The following is a 20,865-nucleotide window of genomic DNA, read 5'->3' as shown; positions in this document are numbered from 1 at the left end:
TGTGGCTGGGGCCCAGGGCAGGGAGGAGACTGGGCACATCCCACAGGATTGCGTGAGCCACGCGTTGAAAATTCTGACTTTTCCTCTGAATGAAGGGAGAGGGTTCTAATCAGAGGAGGGACAGGATCTGACTTGGGTTCTAACAGGCTCCCACGGGCTCGGATGTTAGTAGCATTTATTAAGCACTTACTGAGTGCCTGACACTGTTCTGTTCAATATAGCTCGATCTCATTTCATTCTCACATGGATCTCATAGGGATTATCATCCCATTTCACAGAGGAGAAACTGAGGCTCAGAGAATTTAAGTCACAGACCCATGGCCACACAGTAATACTCTTTAGCGCCTGGGTGCAAAGGTGAAGCAAGCCAGCCTCTCCCTCCCCCAGGCTTTTAGACAAGGATCGGCTGCAGCAGAACGCACCCATCACCGGGAGCGGAGTCTGCGTCCCTGTCTGTCTGTTTCTATTTCCACACGTCCCTGTCTGTCTCCGCGCGCCTCTGCCTGTGCGTCCCCCATCTGTGCCCAAGCCGCCGTCTCTCTGCGCCCGGCCCCCGCACATCAGAGCTATTTCGGGTTCAGGCATAAAAGCCCAACAGCTCGGAGGAGCCGCTTCCTCCGGCCCCCGGCTCTGACCACGCGCCACACGCGGCCAGCTCCGGGGAGCTCCCAGTCTTCTCTGCGGGATCCCCACGCCGGGGAAGCCCCCGCGGGAAGACGGGTGGGGGCTGGGGCGACCCGGGCCCGGAGGCTCCCGGCCCCCCAGTGGCCAACCCGGGCATTGACGCGTCCAGAATCCCACCGTGCGTCAGCTGTCTCCTTGGCAACGGCCGGGCGACGTCACCAATCGGCAGTGCGTCAGCTGCCCGCTGGCGTCACGCCCCAGGAGAGGCAATAGGAAAGGGGCGGGAGCGGATTCCAAGCCCCGCCGGCAGGGGGAGCCCCGGAGCGCTAATGGCAGATGCCTTCCGCTTGGTCCCGCAGGAGGCCCCGGCCTGGCCGGCATGGCCCACGCAGCCCCGGTGGCGCGTTAGGTTGGCAGGATGAAGAGGAGTCGCAGTGCCCTGTCCGTGGCGGGGACCAGGGACGAGGTGCGAGGGGCGGGGCCTGGGCTGGGGGCGGGGCTTAGGCCGCCAGGGAGACGGGCACCCTCTGGTGACCACAGCTCTTTACTGAGCGTGGTTCCACTACCTCGAGGCCCCTGAGAAGTCTCTTTTCCTCGTGCCTCAGTTTACTCCCTTGATTCCATTTTTTTCTCCTGTTGCCCAGATTAAGAGGCTCTCAGCCCCAGGGCCAGAGGGCAGAGCATTCCCAAATGGGGAGAGAATTTTGGCGAGGAAGTGGGATTGGAGCGCTGGGGTCTTGAGGATTTGGGGGGTGAGGGGCGGGAGGGGCCTTTGACATCTAGGCCAAGTGTGGGCCTCTTAGACGCGGGGGGGTGGGAAGAGACCCTCAAAAGGTGATGTGTTACAGGGGTCTCACACGTGAGACAGAATGTAGACACATGAGGGTCCAGAGCCCAGGGTTGGGACATCAAGAGGGAACCCCACAAAAATTATTGCTGAGAAGGTGCACCCTCAGACCTAAGGGGTGGGAGGGGTCAGGAGTGGCTCAGATGTGAGGGGGACACAGGGAGCCTATACCCCCATCAGCCACTCCCTCAGGTGGCTTGGGATGGGTGTTCCTGGGGGGCAGGGGCCGGAGCTCCCCTGCCAGGCCACGCCCCCATCCCACCTTGTCCCTCCTCAGAGGCCGCGGGAGACCCCCGAGCCCGGCCGCGCCAACATGCTGGGGGCCGACCTCCGTCGCCCTCGCCGTCGCCTCTCGTCCGGTCCCGGCCTGGGCTGGGCCCCTCCTGAGCCCTCGGACGCTGGGGTCCCTCCGCCGCCACGGCCCACCACGCTGCCGCTGCTGATCCCGCCGCGGATTTCCATCACCAGGGCGGAGGCCGACAGGTAGGCAGCAGGGGGACCAGGGAGGGGGCGTGGGGCGGAGGCACAGGGCCTGCTGGGCGAGGTCCAGCCACCAGCCCTCCAGGATCTCCAAGCTCTCTGCGGTTTGCAAAGCTAACTGAAACTTCTGTAGCCTGCCGGTCAGGCTGCGATACCCGATACCCCTCCCCTAAGGCGCCCTTTGCAGCGTCTGCGAACCCCTTCTTCCCTTTCCAGCTGCCTGAGTCAGCCCCCAAGACAGCCCCCATCTCTCCAGCCCCCAAGATAGCCCCATATTCGCAGAGCTGCGACAGGCTGGCCAGTCTGCTGTGCACCTGCCCCGGTGTCCCCTGCTGGGAGGATTCGGTTTCTTGTGCGCCTTAAAGGGCATGGTGGAGTCCTGGAGGTCTGGAGTGGCATTTTTCTTTCTCCTCGGGGGATGTGAGAAATATCTGGAAGCCCCAGCTTCCCATTGCACTTTCTTGCAGTTTCTCATCTGGGGTCCTCCGAGGGCACCCAGCCCCCGCTCTTGGCCCAAGCATGAGCCGGAAAGCCAGACCGCTGAGCTGGTCCTGGCGGCTGGCCGGCCACTGCCCTCATGTCCTCGCCTGGTCACCGCTCTCTGCAACCCCAACCAACCCCCCCTTCCCATCTACTCAATTGGAGGGCGCCAGGTTCTCTGCTCCGGTAATGGTACAATGGCTCATGTCCAGATGGGGGGAGGAAGTGACTGTCACTGCCCCCTGGGGCCGCCTAAATTGTACCACCCTCTCCCCACCGTCCCACTAGCCTCTGGTTCGAGTCCAGCTAGATCAGGCCACAGCTCCAATTACCAGCTATGGGCCACTGCCTTGTGCCCTCCTCCTGCAACCCCAGCTGCGGCCTGACACCGCCCCTGCCCCCCTCCCCGTGTTACCCATCCCCCATCCAGCTCTCTGACCTACGTTACAGCCGCCTCCCACCATCCAAGAATTTGGACTAGCTCGGGACCCCAAACGATCTGGAAAGAACCCACAGCCCTTGCAAATCCCCTAGAAGCGGTTTTGAGTGCGCACTTGCGGGGTGTTCCTGAGTGAAGTGGGGGACACGGTTCTGGCCTCTGGGATACCCCGCGGCTGCTGATGGGGGGGTGCCAGTTCTTGCTCTGTGTTCGCCCACGCCCGGAGCCCCTCCGGCAGGGAGAAGTGTAGCTGTGGGGGCTGGAGACGGGCAGTTTTTTTTACAAGGAGAACAGCGTGCAGGGAGGGCGGTGGCAGACGGCACGGCCTGCCCTGGGGAGCCCGTGAGAGGGGGCGCACGGGGGCGGCGGCCTTGTCCCCAGGGGACGTGCACTAGAGCAGTTTTGCTTCTGAGCCCTTATCGGCGTGGGGGGTGAGGCACGGGGGCGCGCGAGCTCCCCCCCTCCAGCAACCGCTCGAGCTCGCCGGACCCGGGAGGGGGGATGGGGGCGCGCTCGGTTCTCGCTCGCTCTCAGCTCGCTTGCTCGGCGCGGCGCTGGGGGAGGCGGGAGCGTGAGTCACGGCGACTCCCGATTTAGGTGCCGGAAGGGGGGCTCTGCCGGCGGGGGCCGCGGGGAGGAGGCTTGGCTGTTTACTCTCCTGAAAAGGGCACGGGGGTGCGCCCCGTGGTTCCCGGGACCCGCCTCAGTTTACCTCCCGCAGAAATGCTTTAGAAGAGGCCGCGATACAGAAAGCAGTGGGCGGGCAACCGGGTATTGGCCACAGGGTGTCCTCCCGGAGCCACAAGGGAACCAAAGGGACACACCCCAGAAACACTCCAAAGAGGCCCCAGGCCGACCACACACACACACACACACCCTAGCGCACATAGATGTCCTCAGATACCATAGTCAGGCGACAGAGACAGAATCTCATGCACGACTCCTGGAGCAAGCAGCGACCTCACACACACCCAAGCGCTTGGGAGCATACCCACAGCCCCCGGGCTCCCGGAACATACCCGTGGGGACGCACACCCTCCAAACAGGCGGCACACGTGCGCGCACATCCTTCACCCACAGACACACAGCGATACACACACAGCCAAACCTGAGAAACAGGCAGACAGCAGCAGCCAACCACGTGCACACACACACTTCCAGCCGACACTGAAAACAGACAACCCTCGGAAGAGGCCACGTGCGCGCACATCTCGCCTCGGCCACGCACCATCACCGTCCTGCGCCCCACAGACAGGAGATCACAAACACTCCGCCGCTGCCGGCTGCAGGCACCGCGCTGGTGGCACCCGGACCACTCCCCAAAAGCTCCCTCTGGCCAGGGGTAGCAGCGAGGACACGCCAGTGACCGGCTCCGCCCCCGCCATGATGGACCGACTGACTGACACTCCGGCAACCAGTCGGGTGTCTTCTCCCCGATCGGATTAACCGTTTAACTCCTTTGTGCCCGTGGGCGCCGCGGCTAGGCTGGGTGCCCTACAGAGAGCCGAGTTCCGGCGCCCCCTCCCCGCCCGGAGCGGGGCTCTGCGTGGGCGGAGAGGGCCCCCTCCTTAGGTGGCTGCCCCCCACTGGCCCGGACGGAGGAGGAGGGGGGCGGCGCTGACAGCCGCGGCGGGCGGGGGGTGGGGAGGGGCGGGACGGGGCGGAGGAGCCGGGGCTGGCGCCGAGCGGGGCGCCGAGCGCGGAGAGCGCAGCCCGGCACGGAGCAGAGCGCCAGGCGCCGACAGGAAGCCGCGGCGCCCGGCCCGGGGGCGATTGGCCCACAGTGCCCCCGGGGCGCCATGGCCCTACCGCGGCCGGGCGCACCCGCGGGGCCCTGGGCTCGTCGGCTGGTGCGCAGCTGAGCAAGGTGCAGCTTGCAGAGGCCGGGGCCCCCCAGGGCGCAGCTGGGGGCCGGCGCCATGGAGCCCCCGGCCGCCCCCTCGGAAAGGAGCCTGTCTCTGTCTCTGCCCGGGCCCCGGGAGGGCCAGGCCACCCTGAAGCCACCCCCCCAGCACCTGTGGCGGCAGCCTCGGACCCCCATCCGTATCCAGCAGCGCGGCTACTCCGACAGCGCGGAGCGCGCCGAGCCAGAGCGGTCGCCGCACCGGCACATAGAGCGCGCCGACGCCGTGGATACCAGCGACCGGCCCGGCCTGCGCACGACCCGCATGTCCTGGCCCTCGTCCTTCCACGGCACCGGCACCGGCAGCGGCGGCGCGGGCGGAGGCAGCTGCAGGCGGTAAGAGTCCCGGCCGCGGATGCGCGCGGAGCAGATAGGCGCGCAGAGAGGACGCAGCTCGACCCGCCGACCGCAGGGGGCGCTATGATGCGGGTGGGGTCAAAGTGACTGGCGGGGGCGGGGGCGAAGGGGGTAGTTGTGTGGGGGCGTCCGGGACCTGGCCCCTGTTGTGCACTGCACAGGAGGCTTCCTACTGCAACCGGTCCTGGAGTCCACGTAGGGGGCGCCACGCTGCGTGTGGTACTAGTGGGGTCTGGGGAAAGGGGCCGCAGCTTTAGGGGGCTATATTCTTAGTCGGTGACAGTGCAGCAAGCACAGCAGCTACTCTGGGTACCATTTGGAGGGACTTTCCTGGGGGCATTGTCCTGAGGGTAGACTCGCTGTGTTTGGGATACCCTTTGCGGTACTCTGTTTCGGACGCCTTCTAGGACGACAATGTTTACTCCAGGCTGGGGGCTTTCAGGGTCCTCCTAGGGGGTGGCGGATTCTGGGGGGGGCATTTATGGACTGGCTGTTCAGCAGCTGGGGTCCGAAATCCAGAGGGGCCTCTTGGGGGAGCACTGTGTTGGGAGCCTGTGCATGGAGTCGGAGTCCCCTTGTCGGGACAGGAGTGTTAGGGTCTAGTAGCTGCCCAGAGGCAGGGGATAGTGCAGAGGGGCACCGGGTCCCAGAAATAGGGCGAAGGAAGGAGTCCCTGGCTCTGGCGAGGTGACAATGTAGTAAGTTGACAATGTAGTAAGGGTGCGTGTGTTGCCCTGGTGCTACCCTCCAACTGTCGGGGTGTGAACAGGTGTGGCTACCTCAGCTGTATGCCCTGCCTGGGCCTCTGGCATCCTGTGATTGTGACACAGTGACCATGTGTGTTCCAGGGACAGTGTGACAGTGTGATTGTCACAGCGTGGCTGTGTGCCTCCAGGATAGTGTGGTGGTGACTGCGACTGTGTGCTCTAGGCCACAGTGATTTTGCACAGGGTGACTGTGTCTGTTCCTGGGACAGTGGTTGTGACAGTGACTATGTGTGCCCCCAGGGATGCTGTGACTGTCACAGGGTGACTGTGTGTCCTCATGGGGCTTAGTTATTGTGGCAGAGCGACTGTGTTCCCAGGACAGTGATCGTGGGATGGTGTCTGTGCTCCGGGGACACGGGGATTGTGACAGTGTGCATGATTGTGGAACTGTGATGTGTACCTTCCCAGGGACAAAGTGTCTGTGTCCGCGGAACTTTCCATGCTCCCTGGGACACTATGATTGGGACGCTGTGACCGTGCTTTCCCCTGCCTTACGTGCTCACATCTGCGAGTCAGTGCTCTGGCTGGGGGGCTGTGTCCCGGTCGGCCTGGTGTCCCCAGCCACCTGGCGTTCTTAGTTATCATACCTGCTTTGACGGTGCTCCGGGGTCTGACAGTGTGTGCTCCAGCGACGTGTGTGACTGGCACCCATGGGTGCCTCACTGCTTGGGACATTACCAAAGATGGTCAGATATGGGCTTCTCATCCCTGAAGTTTCCAAGTGAGGCCCCTCTGGGGCGTGACTCTACTCTTCCTAGTTCTCTCTGGGGCTCTGCAGCGGTGATCACAGCCCCCCAGGCCACCCCAACCTCTGTCCCCAGCACCCCCAGCCCCAGCACGCTTGCCTCCACCAAGCAAGCGAGTGTCGAGGGCCCAGCACATGCGGCCTCATGTTTCCCAAAGGGAACTGCGTAGACGCTGGAGGAAAGCAAAGCTGGAATCAACAGGAAATGCCAAGACCAGGGCAGCAGGCCAAACTGAGTCAGGTCACTGTCCTGAGAGACCAAGGGGGGGGGCAGTAGCATCTGGGCTACATTCCCTTTTAAGGCTCCAGGGGCCCCTGGTCTCCGGGGTGCTGCCTCTCAGGGGACAGTGGCTGAGTGGTAATAATCATCATTATTTTAGCGGAATCCATTTAGCAGTGTCTCATCTGCAGGCTCCATGCTGGGGACTTTCCCATACATCCTCCGTGAGCTATTCCTGTTGGACAGATGGGGAAACTGAGGCCCAAAGGCAAAACACCTTCTCCTTTTCGCCTAAGCTCACACAACCAGGAAATGGCAGAGCTGAGATTTGAACCCAGGTCTGCCTGATGACTGTGTGTCTTTTTTTTTTTTTTCCTTTTCTGAGGTAGGGTCTTGCTCTGTTGCCTGGCTAGAGTGCAGTGGCATCTTCATAATTCACAGCAACCTCAAACTCCTGGGTTCAAGCCATCCTCCTGTCTCAGCCACCTGAGTAGCTGGGACTATAGGCACATGACACTATGCCCGGCTAATTTTTCTATTTTTAGTAGAGGTGGGGGTCTCGTTCTTGCTCAGGCTGATCTCGAACTCCTGAACTCAAGCAATCCTGGCCCTCCACCTCCCAGAGTGCTAGGATTACAGGCATGAGCCACTGGGCCTGGGCCTGTGTGTCTTTGTATAAGTGTCTTACTATCTCTGAGCCTCGATTCTCCCATCTGTAAAGTGGGGCTGTTGTTGGCACTGCCCTGGGGGGGGGTCAGTTTGAGAGTTCTGTGAGCTTGGGGACATATGGAAAGGACTTAACACAGTGAGTGCTTAGTAGATTTCGCTCAGGGACATAGATTCAGGTGGGAGTTGGGGCCTGGGCAGACCCTACTTCTCCCCAGTGGGAAGAAAATACAGGAACCTCAATCATATCCCCACATGGACCCAGGTTTGTGTTTCCCTGTGGGCCTGCGTAACCCCCGCTGTCTGTGCCAATGTCCACGGCTGGGACCGAGGGGTGCGCTGTGGGCTGGCATTGGTGCCAGGGTCCTTCCCTGGTCCCCTAGGCAGAAAGAGCAAGACCTCCGACGGGAAGGTCTTTCCTGAAGACGGGCGTTTCTCCAGAAAGCAGGTTCTACCTGTGCGTGCGCAGGGGGTTCCAGCGCGGCCCACCGGCCACCAGAAAGGGGGGCCAGCGAGCCCTCCCGGTTTGAGTCAGAGGAATTCCCAAAGGGAGGGCTCTCCGCCCCCGCCCCCACCCCACCCCCGCTTGGCATCCAAACCTCCCCTCCGGACCTGGGGAGATGTACGAGGCGGCTGAGTCACGGCACCGCCACGATCTGTCAAGAGGCAGATGGAGAGGGAGGAAGAGGAGGACTCAGGCTGGGGGTGGGGGTGGGGTGCCTGCATTGGGGGCGGGGCCGACGTAGCGACCTGCCCCCACCCTGAGCCCCCCAGCTCTCCCCACCGAGTGTGGCGCGGCGCGGCCCCGGGTAGAGGCGGAGGCAGCCAGGCTGGGGTCTCTGGTCTGCGATCTCCGCCTCCACCTGGGTCCTCCGCCTCGCCTGGTCCCTGGCACTGCCACGTCCCCGGGCGGGCGTCGAGAGCCGGTCTCTCCTCGCGCCCCTCCTTCCGCGCGCCCCCTGCCGGGCGCCAAGAAGGGCACAGCCCGGGTGTGCGCTCCGAGCGCGGGCCTGCCTCCGGGACGCGGGTCCTCGAGCACAGCGAAGTCGCCGCCGCCGCCACTGTCGCGGCGCCCGTGTTAGTCTTATTATTATTTCGTACGTATCGAGCGTGCTGGAGGGCGGGCGCCGGGCCGGCCGGCCGCGGTGTGCGAGCGGGGGCCTCGCCTCGCGGGGTCGGCACCAGCCGCCGCCCGGGGTCGCCCGCCCCCAGCCGGGCGCGGCGGAGGCTGCCGCCTGGCGGAGCGACGGGAACTCGGCCGAGAAGTTGCCGCCGCGGAGTCCCCGTCCCGCCTCCGCGCGGAGCTGCCAGGGCCTCCCGACACCCCTGCGTTTCGACTCCCGGCATCCTCGGCTCTGCACTCCTGCCCGGGCAACAGAGACCGCGGGGCTCGCCCAAGGTCACGCAGCGAGGAAGGGAAGAACTGAGGCTAAAAACCAGGTCTCCTCCCCTGGGGACCAGTAGGTAGGATTCACGTTCCAGCCCTCTCCGCTGACTCGCTGTGTGACTTGGGGCCAGCGATGACATTCCCCTGTGCCTCAGTTTCCTCACAAATCAAACTGGGGTTGAAAAATAAGAACTGCCCACCCCCAGGCCTGTGGTGAGGCTGAGCCGGCTGACGTAGGTGCTGGGCCGCCAGGAGCTGGTGTTTGGAGAAAACACTTCCTCAAATGACATCAGCAGAGCGAAAGGGGGCGTCCCCCCAAACCGCAAACCCGACGGCTGGGAGAGTGAGTGCCCCATCTTCCACTGGGGACAGATTGCCCACGAGCTTCTATGAGTTGTCCACTGCCTGGCGGGGTGAGGACCAGAGGTTTGGGGGGGCTTCTGAGCCCACTGTTTTCACGTCTGTGCAAATCCAGCCTCTGCCCTTCACTTGCTGTGTGATCTTCAGCTGTCACCTCCCGCCTTCGTGTCCTGGGCTGTAGCAGCTCTATTCATTCCACAAACATTGACCATCTTTGGGGCTGTGGCTTAAAGCCAGAGTTCCAGTCCATGTCTCTCCCCGAGTTCCCAAGCTAGGGACTGGGTCACAAACGAAGCCAGTAAAGCTATACAGGCAATGCCAGATGGCGACACATGAGACCTGAAGAAAAGAGGGACCCTGAGGTCAGGGAAAGCCTCTTGGAGGAGGTGTCATTTGAACAGAGACCTAAATAAAGTGAGAGAGGATGCTAGGAGGGTGTCTGTTGGAAGAGGACACCAACCAGGGGGAACACGCAGTGCAAAGGTCCTGTGGTAGAAGCATGTCTGATACTTTGGAGGAACGGGTGTCTGGGGATATCACCCGGGGCAAAAGATTGTCCCAACCTTAAATGTCAATAGTGCCAAGGCTGAGAAGCCCTACATTCTCAGTGAGGTGAGAATGTAGGGCTCAAAGGGGGTGAAATTTGGTTCTTGCTGGGGAAGGAAAATGGAAAAAACATCTTACTTTTAAGTAAAAGGCGCAGATGTAGTCACAGTCCCTAAACAGACGTTAACATTTTATGGGGGAGGAGATCGGGGGAAAAATGTCTGCAAAGGCCATTCCATAGGGGGTCAAGAATGAAATAAAGGGTGACAAGCATTGGTTTACAGCCTGGTTCACCCACACACTGGTCGTGTGACCTTGAGCAGGTTGTTTCTCTGCAAGACTCAGTTTTCCCATCTGTGAAATGGAGACAATAGGATCACCTCGTGGGTGTTTTGTGAGGATTAAATGAGATCGTAGCTGGAGGCACTACATGCACAGAAAGCATTCTAAAGCTGTCCTCATCATCATAAATCATCTTCATCTGTATCCTCTGGCCAGTATAGTGACTTGCATATTATAAGTCCTCAACAAATGTTTTGTCAAATAATGATAATAACCATAGCTAATATTTAGTGAGTGCCTACTATGTGCAGCCACTGTTCTGAGCCTTTCACGTGTCCATCCATGGGATGTATAGTAGTAGCGTACCCATTTTACAGCCTGGGAAACTGAGGCTCGGGGAAATGAAGCAACTAGCCCAAGATCATATGGCTAAGAAGTGCCAGCAGCCAGACTCAAGTCCAGACTACCTGACTCTGGGGCCCATGTCCTTCTCGACAGCCAGAGAAGGAAAGGTATTTCACAGAAACGGGAACCTAAAACAGATATTCACCCCGTTTTTAAAATTTAAAACAAGCATCTCTCTTTTCCCTAACCCCAAAGAGCTGCAGACAGGTTGGGGGGGGCTCTGGAATTACAACCAGCTGGTTGAGTTTGTTCAAGGGTCTTCACCTCTCTAAGTCTCAGTTTTCTCATCTGTGAAAGGGGATAATGTGTACCCCATAGGGTCCCAGTGATCGGGCATACAGAGCCACTGCTGGGGCCCCAGAAAGTTCCCATCTGCCTGTACTACTGTGCCTACCTGTGTGTGAAGGTTGGGTTGTTGGGGCCACCTCATGAGCTATAGCACCCCAATTCTAAAAGGTACCTCTGGGATTCCAGAGAGTGCCAGGATTTGGGGGGTGATCTCAGGGGTGTCCAGGGGCAGTGGGCACACTTGGGCTTCTAGGGGTGTTAAGAGTTCTAAAGCCATCTCAGGAGCTGTGGGCGGCATTCTGGGTTGTCCCCAAGGATTTGGGGTACATGAATTCTGGCCTAGCGTGTGGGACAGTCTCAGCAGCTGTGGAGGAATCTAGCTCTGCCCCTGGGGTCTATGGGACATGCCAGGATTTTGGTGGCACCTGCGTGGTTACAGGGGCATCTCCTATGTCTGAAGTCACCCCTGAGATTGTGTTGGGATTCTCGGCACTTGTGGGGGCATCTCAGGGGTACTGAGGAGCCACTCAGGAATTAAGGGACATCTGAGGGACAGTGGAAGCATTCTAGGGGTCTGTGAAGGACTCTAGGATTTGGGGGGGCCCACATGTGGTCTGTAGAAATGGCTCTGGGCATGTGGGGAATTCTAGGGGTGCTCTGGGAGGTGATGGAGCTCTCGAGGAGTTTGGGGACATTTGAGAAGCTATAGGAGTGCCCTAGGGTTTATTGGGGATTCCCAGAATACCTCTGGGCTGTGTGGGGAAGCCAGGGATTTTAGAGGTCCCTGGTTGTGTGGGCATGTCTCAGGGACAGTGAGATGCTCCCCGGGGTCTAAGGGACTGTGGGGGCAGCTGCTGAGGTCTGCAGGCCCCTTAAGACCGCAGGGAGTCTGTGGGCGCCCCCGTGATTTGGGGGCATCCCTGGTGTTTGTGGAGACGCTTCCGGCGATTGCGGGGACATCAGAGGGACGTCAGGGTGGTCGTGGGGTCTGCGGGGAGTCCCGGCCTCAGCCCCGTGGGCGCCCCAGGCCTGCCCCGCCCCGGGGGCGGCCCCAGAGCGAAGCCGGAAGGGCCGGGCGGCCGGGCGGGGTGGGGCCGCGGCCCGGGGGCTGGGCGACCGGCCTGCGTGGGCCTCGGGGGCGGGCGGCGCAGCTCCCCAGCGCCCGCCGAGGCGGGGCCGCCCCGCGGGCATGGCGCGGTCGCGCGGCCTAGGCCGAATCCCCGAGCTGCGTCTGGCGGCCGAGGACGACACGTTCCTGCCTGAGTCCTTGGCCCCGAGGGCGCCCCGCCGCCCGCGGTCACCGCCTTCCTCTCCGGTCTTCTTCGCCAGCCCGTCCCCAACTTTCCACAGGCGCCTTCGGATTCTCCGCAGCTGCCAGGATTTTGGCCGCCAGGCCTGGGCTGGGTAAGTACGCGCTGGCGGCCGTGGGTTCGAGTCTCCCCTGGCCACCTGGCGCGCGCTGGGGTCTCGCTCTTCACAGCCTCACTTTTCCTCTTTCGTCACATGGCAGTGATAAAAATCATCCCTGCCCGCCAAGGTTGCCGAGGAGAGATCTGATAGGGCATGCAGTAGATGCTCAATAAATACTATGTCCCTCCCACTTCCTGTGCAAAGCTGAAGGTGCCGTCACGATTTGGGGCAGTGAGATCCACCTGCCATCCAGGGTGTCCTGGGGACATGTGTTCAGTTCTGTTGGCCTCAGTCTAAGGGCCTGTGAAATGGGGCCAGCGGTGTCCTCTGGGTGTTGCCTTGCGGTGAGGCTCAGTGTCACCACGTGCGAAGGGCATCAAGGGCAAATGCAATTTCCCTTTCTGGCCAGACCCGGGTGGGCTGCGGAGGCGGGAAACCTGGGGGTGACAGGCCTGGAAGCCACATCCGGTCTGGCTTCCCAATGCCACGTTTATCCTGGAGGCTGAGGGTGGCATCCCACAGGTGGGCAGAGGCAGGGGCTGGGGCTGGGGGCTTCTCCCCACCTCTGTCCCCACGCGCTTGTTTGGGAGCGTGGCTGGGGCGAAGGTACTGGGGGGTGGGGACCCGGGAAGAGATGGGGGAGGAGGAGAAGAGGAGGAGGGGTCAGGGCCTTTGGGAGCCCTGTGTGGGGTCCTGAGGGTGGACGGGGCGCTAGTGCCTCTCTCCCGGTCTCTCTGTCTCTGTCTCTGTCTCCACTTCCGTCTCTCCCGTCTCTGTTTGGCCTCTTCCCCTCCCACCTCTGAGTTACACCTGCCCGCATTCATAGGGCTTTTGTCACCCAGCCGCGGGCACTCCGCAGGGACTATCTGCGATCTGAGACCTAGAGCAGGCCCAGCTTGACGTCAGGGCAGGGAGGGGGGAGGCGGGGCCAGAGGAGGTGGTGGAGGGGGGTTGGGGTGAATGGCCGAGAGCTAGGAAACCGGAGCCGAGCCGGGGCACCCCTGAGGCCCAGGAGGGAGGGGGGCAGGCGGGAAGCTGCGCCTGGTTCCGCGAGACCCCGCAGGGGGGCATGCATGGAGCCCTTGCAGCCCTGAGCACCCACCCCATCCTCCCTGGCGCCTGACCGCCACCCAGGGATGTCCCTGGGGGGGTCACCGAGGGCGTGGAGGCGGGTGTGGAGGCGGCGCCGCCAGCAGCGGCCACAAACACCTCGGGCCTGGCGAGCAAGGCATGCCACACTGCTGTGCAGCCGTCCCCATGCGCGCCCCGACGGCGCTTGGCTTCCATGCGCTCTAGTGCAGCCTCCCGGGCCCGGCCCCGGCCTCCTGCCTTGGCATTGCCCCCTGCGGGCCCTGAATCCCTGACCCACTTCTCCTTCAGCGAGGAGGACACCCGTCGGCGCCCTCTGGGCAGATCTGTCAGGTGGGTGGCCTGTGGCTAGTCCCCTCCTTTTAGAACAGGAGGGCACTGGAAACGCTATGGGGGCTTTGAATCTATCTTGGGGGAGAACCTTAAGTGGCTTCTAGGATCTGGCTTGAGCCTCACTGCCTTCCCTGGCCCTAGAGGTCTGGGTACTGCTGAGGGCTTCCTGAAGGTGGCAGCCCCCAAAGTGGGTGCTGGGTCCTGCCCCATTCCTGTCACTCTGAGGTGGGATCCCTTCAACGGTTTGTGCCCCTAGACCTGGGCTTCTGGCATTCACCTTGGCGGCAGTTATGGGTGTCCAGCGTCACCTGGGCTCCACTCCCAGGCCACTGGCCTGGAGCCAGTCCCTAGGGCCTGCTGAGTATCTCCAACCCTACCCCCACACACACCCCTGGCTGGGGCTGCCAGGCTGAAAACCAAGCTGGGTGGGGGCAGGGCGGGGAGGTTCTGGGATGCCTGGAGGGTGTTTGGAATCAGCTGGACAGAACTGGGGCCATAAAGCGGCCTTTAGGCTCTCCGGATTCTCAGATCCTCAACACAGACACGCACACTCCGGCCACCGCCACGCGCAGGGCAATCCAGGTCACCTGGTGTTTACTATGCAAGGTGTGGGTCTCCCGGCCGGCGGGGGGGGGGGTGGGCACCAAGAGAACCCTGCAGGGAACTCATGGCCACCCACAGGTGACACACAGACCACAGCACCCCTGGCCCACCTCTCGAACAGCCTTGTCTACACTGCGATCTCTGCAGGAAGATGTTGCCACTGAAACATACACCTGCCGGTTCCCGCAGGCCGGACTCCCACGCCTGCAGCCGGACGCACACAGGAACACACCTCGGACCCACTCGGGGGTCAGAGACAGCTACAGCGTGTGTGCAGCACCCTTTCATGAGGTCACACAGAAACACTCCGAGGTAGACGCTCAGATGCACCCAGGCACGAGCACCCAGCTCCCATGCACATGCACAGATGTACAATGACACGGACACCTACGTGCACACAGGTGCCCCGGGCACACAGACCTCCCCCTTCCCCCAGACTCTTACACGCGCCGGCCCTCCTTGCACTGCCAGCCCCACAGACAGCCGAGTCACCTGGCACCACGCGCCTGCCTGGGAGACACACACCAGCGCCCGCCCTCAACCTCCGTGTGACCTTCACAGAGCAAATGCCAGGCCTTTCCATAAAGGCTGCCTGGCACCTCCTACGAGTGAGCGAGTCAGGTGGAGTGGCGCAGGGATCCCGGGGAAGACACCAGGCCTCCCTGCCCTGTTTGTCTGCCTTGTGGGGAGACAGTGCAGCTGCCCAAGTTCAAGTCCACGGTCTAGCACTAATAACCAAGTTTTTCATCCTTTCTGAGCCTTGGATTTCTTTGTCTGGAAAAATGGTGCGTTAATGCGTGTCCAAGCATAGCACCTAGCATGTGGCATTCAGTCACAGTTGGCGACATTCATTGTTATTATAATCTTTACCGACTGTGTCCCCTCCCCTGCCCACACCCCACACATCCCAGCTTGTTTGTTTCCCATTGGTCCCCGCGGCAGAAGTCTCCAAGGCCTGGATCGCCCCTGGGCTGCACACTCCCAGATGCTTGGGGACCCCAGGTGGGCAGGCCTAGGGACCCCAGAGAGGTAGAAACGAAGGTAGCAAGTTCCTTTGAAAGTGGCACCAAATAAATGGTCAGCCTGCCTGAGGGGGAGTCTTGGGTATGTCATTTCACCTTGAATGCAGTGTCTGGGTGGCTGGCTGTGATGTGGTTTGTGGCTTTGGTTCCCACTGGGATGTCGCCAGAGCAGCCTTTTAGCCTGACTTTGGGGTTACCATGCACAGTCAGAGTGGCAGGCCAGGGAGGGGGGACTCTCTGTGGTCTAGGGGTCTGATTTTGTGGAATGGCTGAGACACCCCCTCCCAACTTCCAGGCACCAGTTGTACAACCACAAACCCCTCCCATCTTCCCTCCCCGAGCCCAAGGGACATCTTCCTGAAGCACAAACAGCAGGGCCCCAGAGAGTGTCCCTCTTCCCATCCAGGCCTCTGGGCTCCTGCTGACGTGAGCCGAGTCCCCGGGGGCTGGCGGATCTGCTGGCCATGCTAGCCGGGCGCCCTCTCAGGGGCCGGGGGCTCGCCTCCCCCAAACGGCAGCTTTGCTTCCTGGCCCAGGGGGTCTTCTGTATGGGGGTTTGTTCCTGTCCCCTCCCCTGGAGCCGAAAAATCCAGGCTGGGCCTTGGAAAACAGGCCATGGTTCTCAGGCAGGGAGGCCACCAACCCATCGTGGCTTCTCTATGACTCAGTCTCCTTCTGGAAGAGGGATATTAACAGAACCCGCCTCATAGAGGTGGTTGGAGACATAAATGGGTTAATGTATGTAAGGCACCTCAGTGGCACCTGTATACAGCAGGTGCTCAGTAAATGAGCATTATCATCAAAGGCCCAAGCTGGTGATCTGTAAGTATTCCACCTCAAGAGTGTTTTTTAAAAATTTATTTTTAAGCCGGGCGCGGTGGCTCACGCCTGTAATCCTAGCTCTCTGGGAGGCTGAGGCGGGCGGATTGCTCAAGGTCAGGAGTTCGAAACCAGCCTGAGCAAGACTGAGACCCCGTCTCTACTATAAATAGAAAGAAATTAATTGACCAACTAATATATATACAAAAAATTAGCCGGGCATGGTGGCGAATGCCTGTAGTCCCAGCTACTTGGGAGGCTGAGGCAGCAGGATTGCTTGAGCCAGGAGTTTGAGGTTGCTGTGAGCTAGGCTGACGCCATGGCACTCACTCTAGCCTGGGCAACAAAGCGAGACTCTGTCTCAAAAAAAAAAAAAAAATTTATTTTTAAAACTAACATATAGTAAAATTTGCCTTTTTTTTTTTTCAGACAGAGTCTCACTCTGTTGCCCAGGCTACAGTGCCGGCGTCAGCCTAGCTCACAGCAACCTCAAATTCCTGGGCTCAAGCAATCCTCCTGCCTCGGCCTCCCGAGTAGCTGGGACTACAGGCATGTGCCACCATGCCTGGCTAATTTTTTCTATATGTTTTTAGTTGTCCAGCTAATTTCTTTCTGTTTTTAGTAGAGATCGGGTCTCCCTCTTGCTCAGGCTGGTCTCAAACTCCTGAGCTCGAAGGATCCTCCCGCCTCGGCCTCCCAGAGTGCTAGGATTACAGGCGTGAGCCACTGCGCCCAGCCTCTATGAAGTTTTTTATTTATTTATTTTTCTGGTTTTTTTTTATTTATTAATTTAATTTTCTTTATTTTTTTTCCTTTTTCTCTTAGCACACATCACACCTGGTTATATGAAGTTTTATTGTGGAAAAATACACATAATAAAATGTACCATTTTAATTGTTTTTTGAGTATACACTTCAGTGGCATTAAGTACAAACTCTTTAAAAATTAACAGGGCATGGTGGCTGTAGTCCCAGCTACTCGGGAGGCTGAGGTAGGAGGGTCACTTGAGCCCAGGAGTTTGAGGTTGCTGTGAGCTATGAGGATGCCACGGCACTCTAGCCTAGGCAACTGAGTAAGACCCTGTCTCAGTACATAAATAAGAAAAAACTGTCCTTTTCCCGTAGAATGGTCTTGGGGGTTAGACTGGCCAGTGGAGTTCAGGCTGTGCTCTGAGTGGGTTGGCCAAGGGAGGGAGAGAGGGTAGGAAACCTCTGCTTTCTAATCCTACCCATCGAGGGGCCAAGATTTTATTGGAATGGTCCCACTGCTAAGAAATAAATTTGAATTCTCCTAGACCAAGACAGCAATCCCAGTTTCTATATATTGAATCTTTTTTCTGGGCCAATCTGGGGAATCAGGAAGACTTCATTGCCTTAATGTTGCAGGTGAAGCAACCAGGCTCAGATTGGAGAGTGATTAGCTCTTGGTCACACACTAAGATCAGAATTTGAACCCAGATCTTTTGACTCCTCTGACCAAAACGTTGACCAAGTTGCCCTCTGCCTACTCGACCCTCATTAGAGAGTCTTCTTCCATCAGTGAGAGCAAATGTGCCCAGGGCCAGACAGCCAACATAGAAACAGAGTCGGGCCAGGCGTGGTGGCTCACACCTGTAATTCTAGCACTCTGGGAGGCCGAGGTGGGTGGATCCTTTGAGCTCAGGAGTTCGAGACCAGCCTGAGCAAGAGTGAGACCCCCCATCTCTACTAAAAAATAGAAAGAAATTAGCTGAACAACGTGAAAATATATAGAAAAAAAGCCAAGTGTGGTGATCTGTGCCTGTAGTCCCAGGTAGTCGGGAGGCTGAGGCAGGAGGACTGTCACTTGAGCCCAGGAGTTCAAGGCTGCAGTGAGCTATCATTGTGCCACTGCACTCCAGCCTGGGTGACAAAGTGAGACCTTATTTATAAAAACCAAACAAACAACTCCCACCCCAAATAAGTCACTGTGAAAATCTGCTCTGCAAAAGACACTGCCAAGTTCCAGACTGGGAGAAAAAAGGACTTGTATCTAGAATATATTATGAACCCTTAAATCTTAATAATAAGGAGACAAACAAATGGAAACGGACGATTTCTATCCTCTCTGTAGCTGTGACCTTGTCACCGTCCTTGTCTGTATCTCCGCTCCAGCCACAGCAGAAAAATCAAATCCTGCCCCAGGGCCTTTGCACTTGCTGTTCCCTCTGCCTGGAGTGCTTTCTGCTACCTCCTGACTCGTGGCTGGCTCCTTCTCATCCTTCAGGACCTGCTGACATGTCACCTCTTCATAGAGGTCTGCCCCGACCATGGCATAGCACAATCCAGTTCATTTATTCATTCATTCATTCATTCATTCATATGTTTAATGATTCTTTGGGTGTCCATTGTGTGCCAGGCCACGTTCTTGGTCCCAGGGACACAGCAGTAAGCAAAGTGGACAAAAATCTCTGTCCTACAGAGCTTGCAGAAGTAAGCTTCCCTACAGAAGGGAAGTTAAATAGTAAAGATAAATAAAATATAGATTATGTCACTTAAGTAGGATGATTTTGGGGTTTTGAGGTTTTTTGTTTTGTTTTGTTTTTTGTTTTCTTTTTTGAGGCAGTCTTGCTCTGTCACCCTGGGTAGAATGCAGTGGCATCATCACCATCATCACAGCTCACAGCAACCTCAAACTATTGGGCTCAAGCAATCCTCCTGCCTCAGCCTCCTGAGTAGCTGGGACTACAGGCATGCCATTGTTCCCCGCTAATTTTTCTGTTTTTAGTAGAGACGGGGTCTCACTCTTGCTCAGTCTGGTCTTGAACTCCTGGCCTCAAGCGATCTTCCTGCCTCATCCTCACTGAGTGCTAGGATTACAGGCCTGAGTCATCATGCTTGGCCTTTTTATTTTTTAATTTTTTTTTTTAAGGAAGGGAAATAGGAAACATCAGGGCAGAGGCTGAAATTTTAGATGAGTTGGGCAGGGAAGGCTTCTCTGAGGAGGTGACATTTTCGCTAAGAACTGAAAGAGGCGAAGGAGGAGCCATTGGACATCTGGGCAGGAGAAACAGCCCGTGCAAAGGCCCTGAGGCAGGACCACATACACAATGTTTAGGGAACAGCAAAGAGCCTGGAGTAGAGTGAATGGGAGGGGAGATGGGGAGGTCACGGGGCAAGACTTAGGTACTGCAGTGGGGACTGTGGTTCTTGCTCTGAGCAAAGTGTGAGCCATAGACTGTTTTGAGCAGAGACTTGACATCACTCAGTCGGACACAAGCCCCCTCTGGTGGCCATGGAGGGAATAGACTGGGGAACGAAGAAGGGGGTGAGAAATGGACAGATTCTGGGTGGATTTGGGTGGCGAGGATGATTCGAGGTGCAAAGGAGACTGGATGAGCCCACAACTTTTGGCCTTAGGGGGGTCCCCCAGAGCCAGCAACGAGGACTGATGCACATCGGTCCTCAGCAGGTGTTTGATCTCTGCAATGCCCTCCCATGTCTTTGGGGGTGTCTGCCTCTCCTTAACATCCTCCATCTGCCCCCCAATCTCTGCCAGAAACTTCCTGGCTTCCCTGAAACCGTGTCAGCACCCCCTGACCCTTTTTCCCACCCCACTCTTGCAGCTTCGAGGCGGAGAATGGGCCGACGCCGTCTCCGGGCCGCAGCCCCATGGACTCGCAGGCGAGCCCGGGGCTCGTGCTGCACGCCGGGGCGGCCACCAGCCAGCGTCGGGAGTCCTTCCTGTACCGCTCCGACAGCGACTATGACATGTCACCCAAGACTATGTCCCGGAACTCATCAGTCACCAGCGAGGCGTGAGCAAGCCCCCCCTCCAGCCCGCCCCCCAGTCCCCCATGGCCGCCTGTGAGGTGTGAGAGCTCCCTAAATTACCTGCTCACCCTCCTCCGCTCTTAGTGCGGCTCCCAGGCTCCGCCCCCACCCAGCCAGGTGCCCACCTCAGCCCCCTAAGCCGCTTTCCTGTCCTCTTGCTCCCCCCACCCACCCCAGCCACCCTCCCTCCTTGGCCAGCTCTGGAAGCACATCCACCCTTATTCGGGATCAGTGCCCTCTCCCCCAGCCCCACAGTGTCCCCTCCCTGGGTCCAGCCCTCACAGAGCCACTTCTCTGGGGACCCCTCACTTGCCACTGTGCTCGGTTGCAGGCACGCCGAGGACCTCATCGTAACGCCGTTTGCCCAGGTGAGACCCCCTTCCCCAGATGGTTGAGGACGGAAGGGGCTCCAACCCTTCCCTCCACTCGGGGACAGGCCCAGCCCCGCTGCCGCTCTGGGCAGACACTCCCTGCTCCTGTCCTCCCCAGGTGCTGGCCAGTCTCCGGAGCGTCCGCAGCAACTTCTCCCTCCTGACCAATGTGCCCATTCCCAGCAACAAGTAAGTTGAGGCTGGGCCCCAACCCCCATGAGCATGAGGCCGAGCACACCTGGGCCCAACTCTAAGCCACACTGAGTGACCTTGGGCAGGCTCTTGACCTCTCTGAACTTCTATTTGGCCAACAAATCCTTCGGAGCCAGAGAGCCATTGTGGCTCAAGGGCCTAAGACCAGAAGCTTTTTATCAATAAAGACGTAGGAGTCCAGATGCACAGTGCTGATTGGGCCACAGCCCCAATCCCTGGGCCACTCAGGGCCCCGACACCAATTTGCTGGGCAAATGACATCCTGTGGTGCTTCTGTTCCCCTTCTGTAAAGGCAGAATTAAAATAATGCCCCCCTTAGATAACTGCTAGAGGAGTCCAGGAGATGGTATACAGCAAATGCTAGAATGCTGCCTTGCACATAATAAGTGCTCAGTAGATAGGAGTGGTTCTTATTATT

The 20,865-nt window shown here is 59.1% G+C and overlaps 1 protein-coding gene across 4 annotated transcripts in view; it reads left to right on the top strand.

Annotated features, from left to right (window-relative positions):
- Positions 1–857: 857 nt before the first annotated feature.
- The window catches only part of PDE4A (phosphodiesterase 4A), a 33,298-nt gene continuing 13,290 nt past the window's right edge, over positions 858–20,865 (top strand). Inside the window, exons 1-5 of one of the 4 annotated variants that reach the window (XM_012790650.3) lie at positions 858–1,090; positions 1,749–1,954; positions 19,656–19,847; positions 20,195–20,231; positions 20,353–20,423. In XM_012790650.3, coding sequence (XP_012646104.2) covers positions 1,043–1,090; positions 1,749–1,954; positions 19,656–19,847; positions 20,195–20,231; positions 20,353–20,423 — 554 coding nt within the window. In that variant the 5' untranslated portion in view covers positions 858–1,042. Of the gene's footprint in view, positions 1,091–1,748; positions 1,955–4,564; positions 5,110–11,924; positions 12,201–13,428; positions 13,629–19,655; positions 19,848–20,194; positions 20,232–20,352; positions 20,424–20,865 lie in introns of those variants that run through there. The other 3 variants (XM_012790649.2, XM_075998306.1, XM_012790651.3) reach the window with 3 other exon arrangements.

Source organism: Microcebus murinus, chromosome 27 (genome assembly GCF_040939455.1).
Source record: "Microcebus murinus isolate Inina chromosome 27, M.murinus_Inina_mat1.0, whole genome shotgun sequence".
Classification (NCBI taxonomy): Eukaryota; Metazoa; Chordata; class Mammalia; order Primates; family Cheirogaleidae; genus Microcebus; species Microcebus murinus.
The sequence above is the reverse complement of the archived record's forward strand: the minus strand, read 5'-3'. Positions and strand labels throughout refer to the sequence as shown.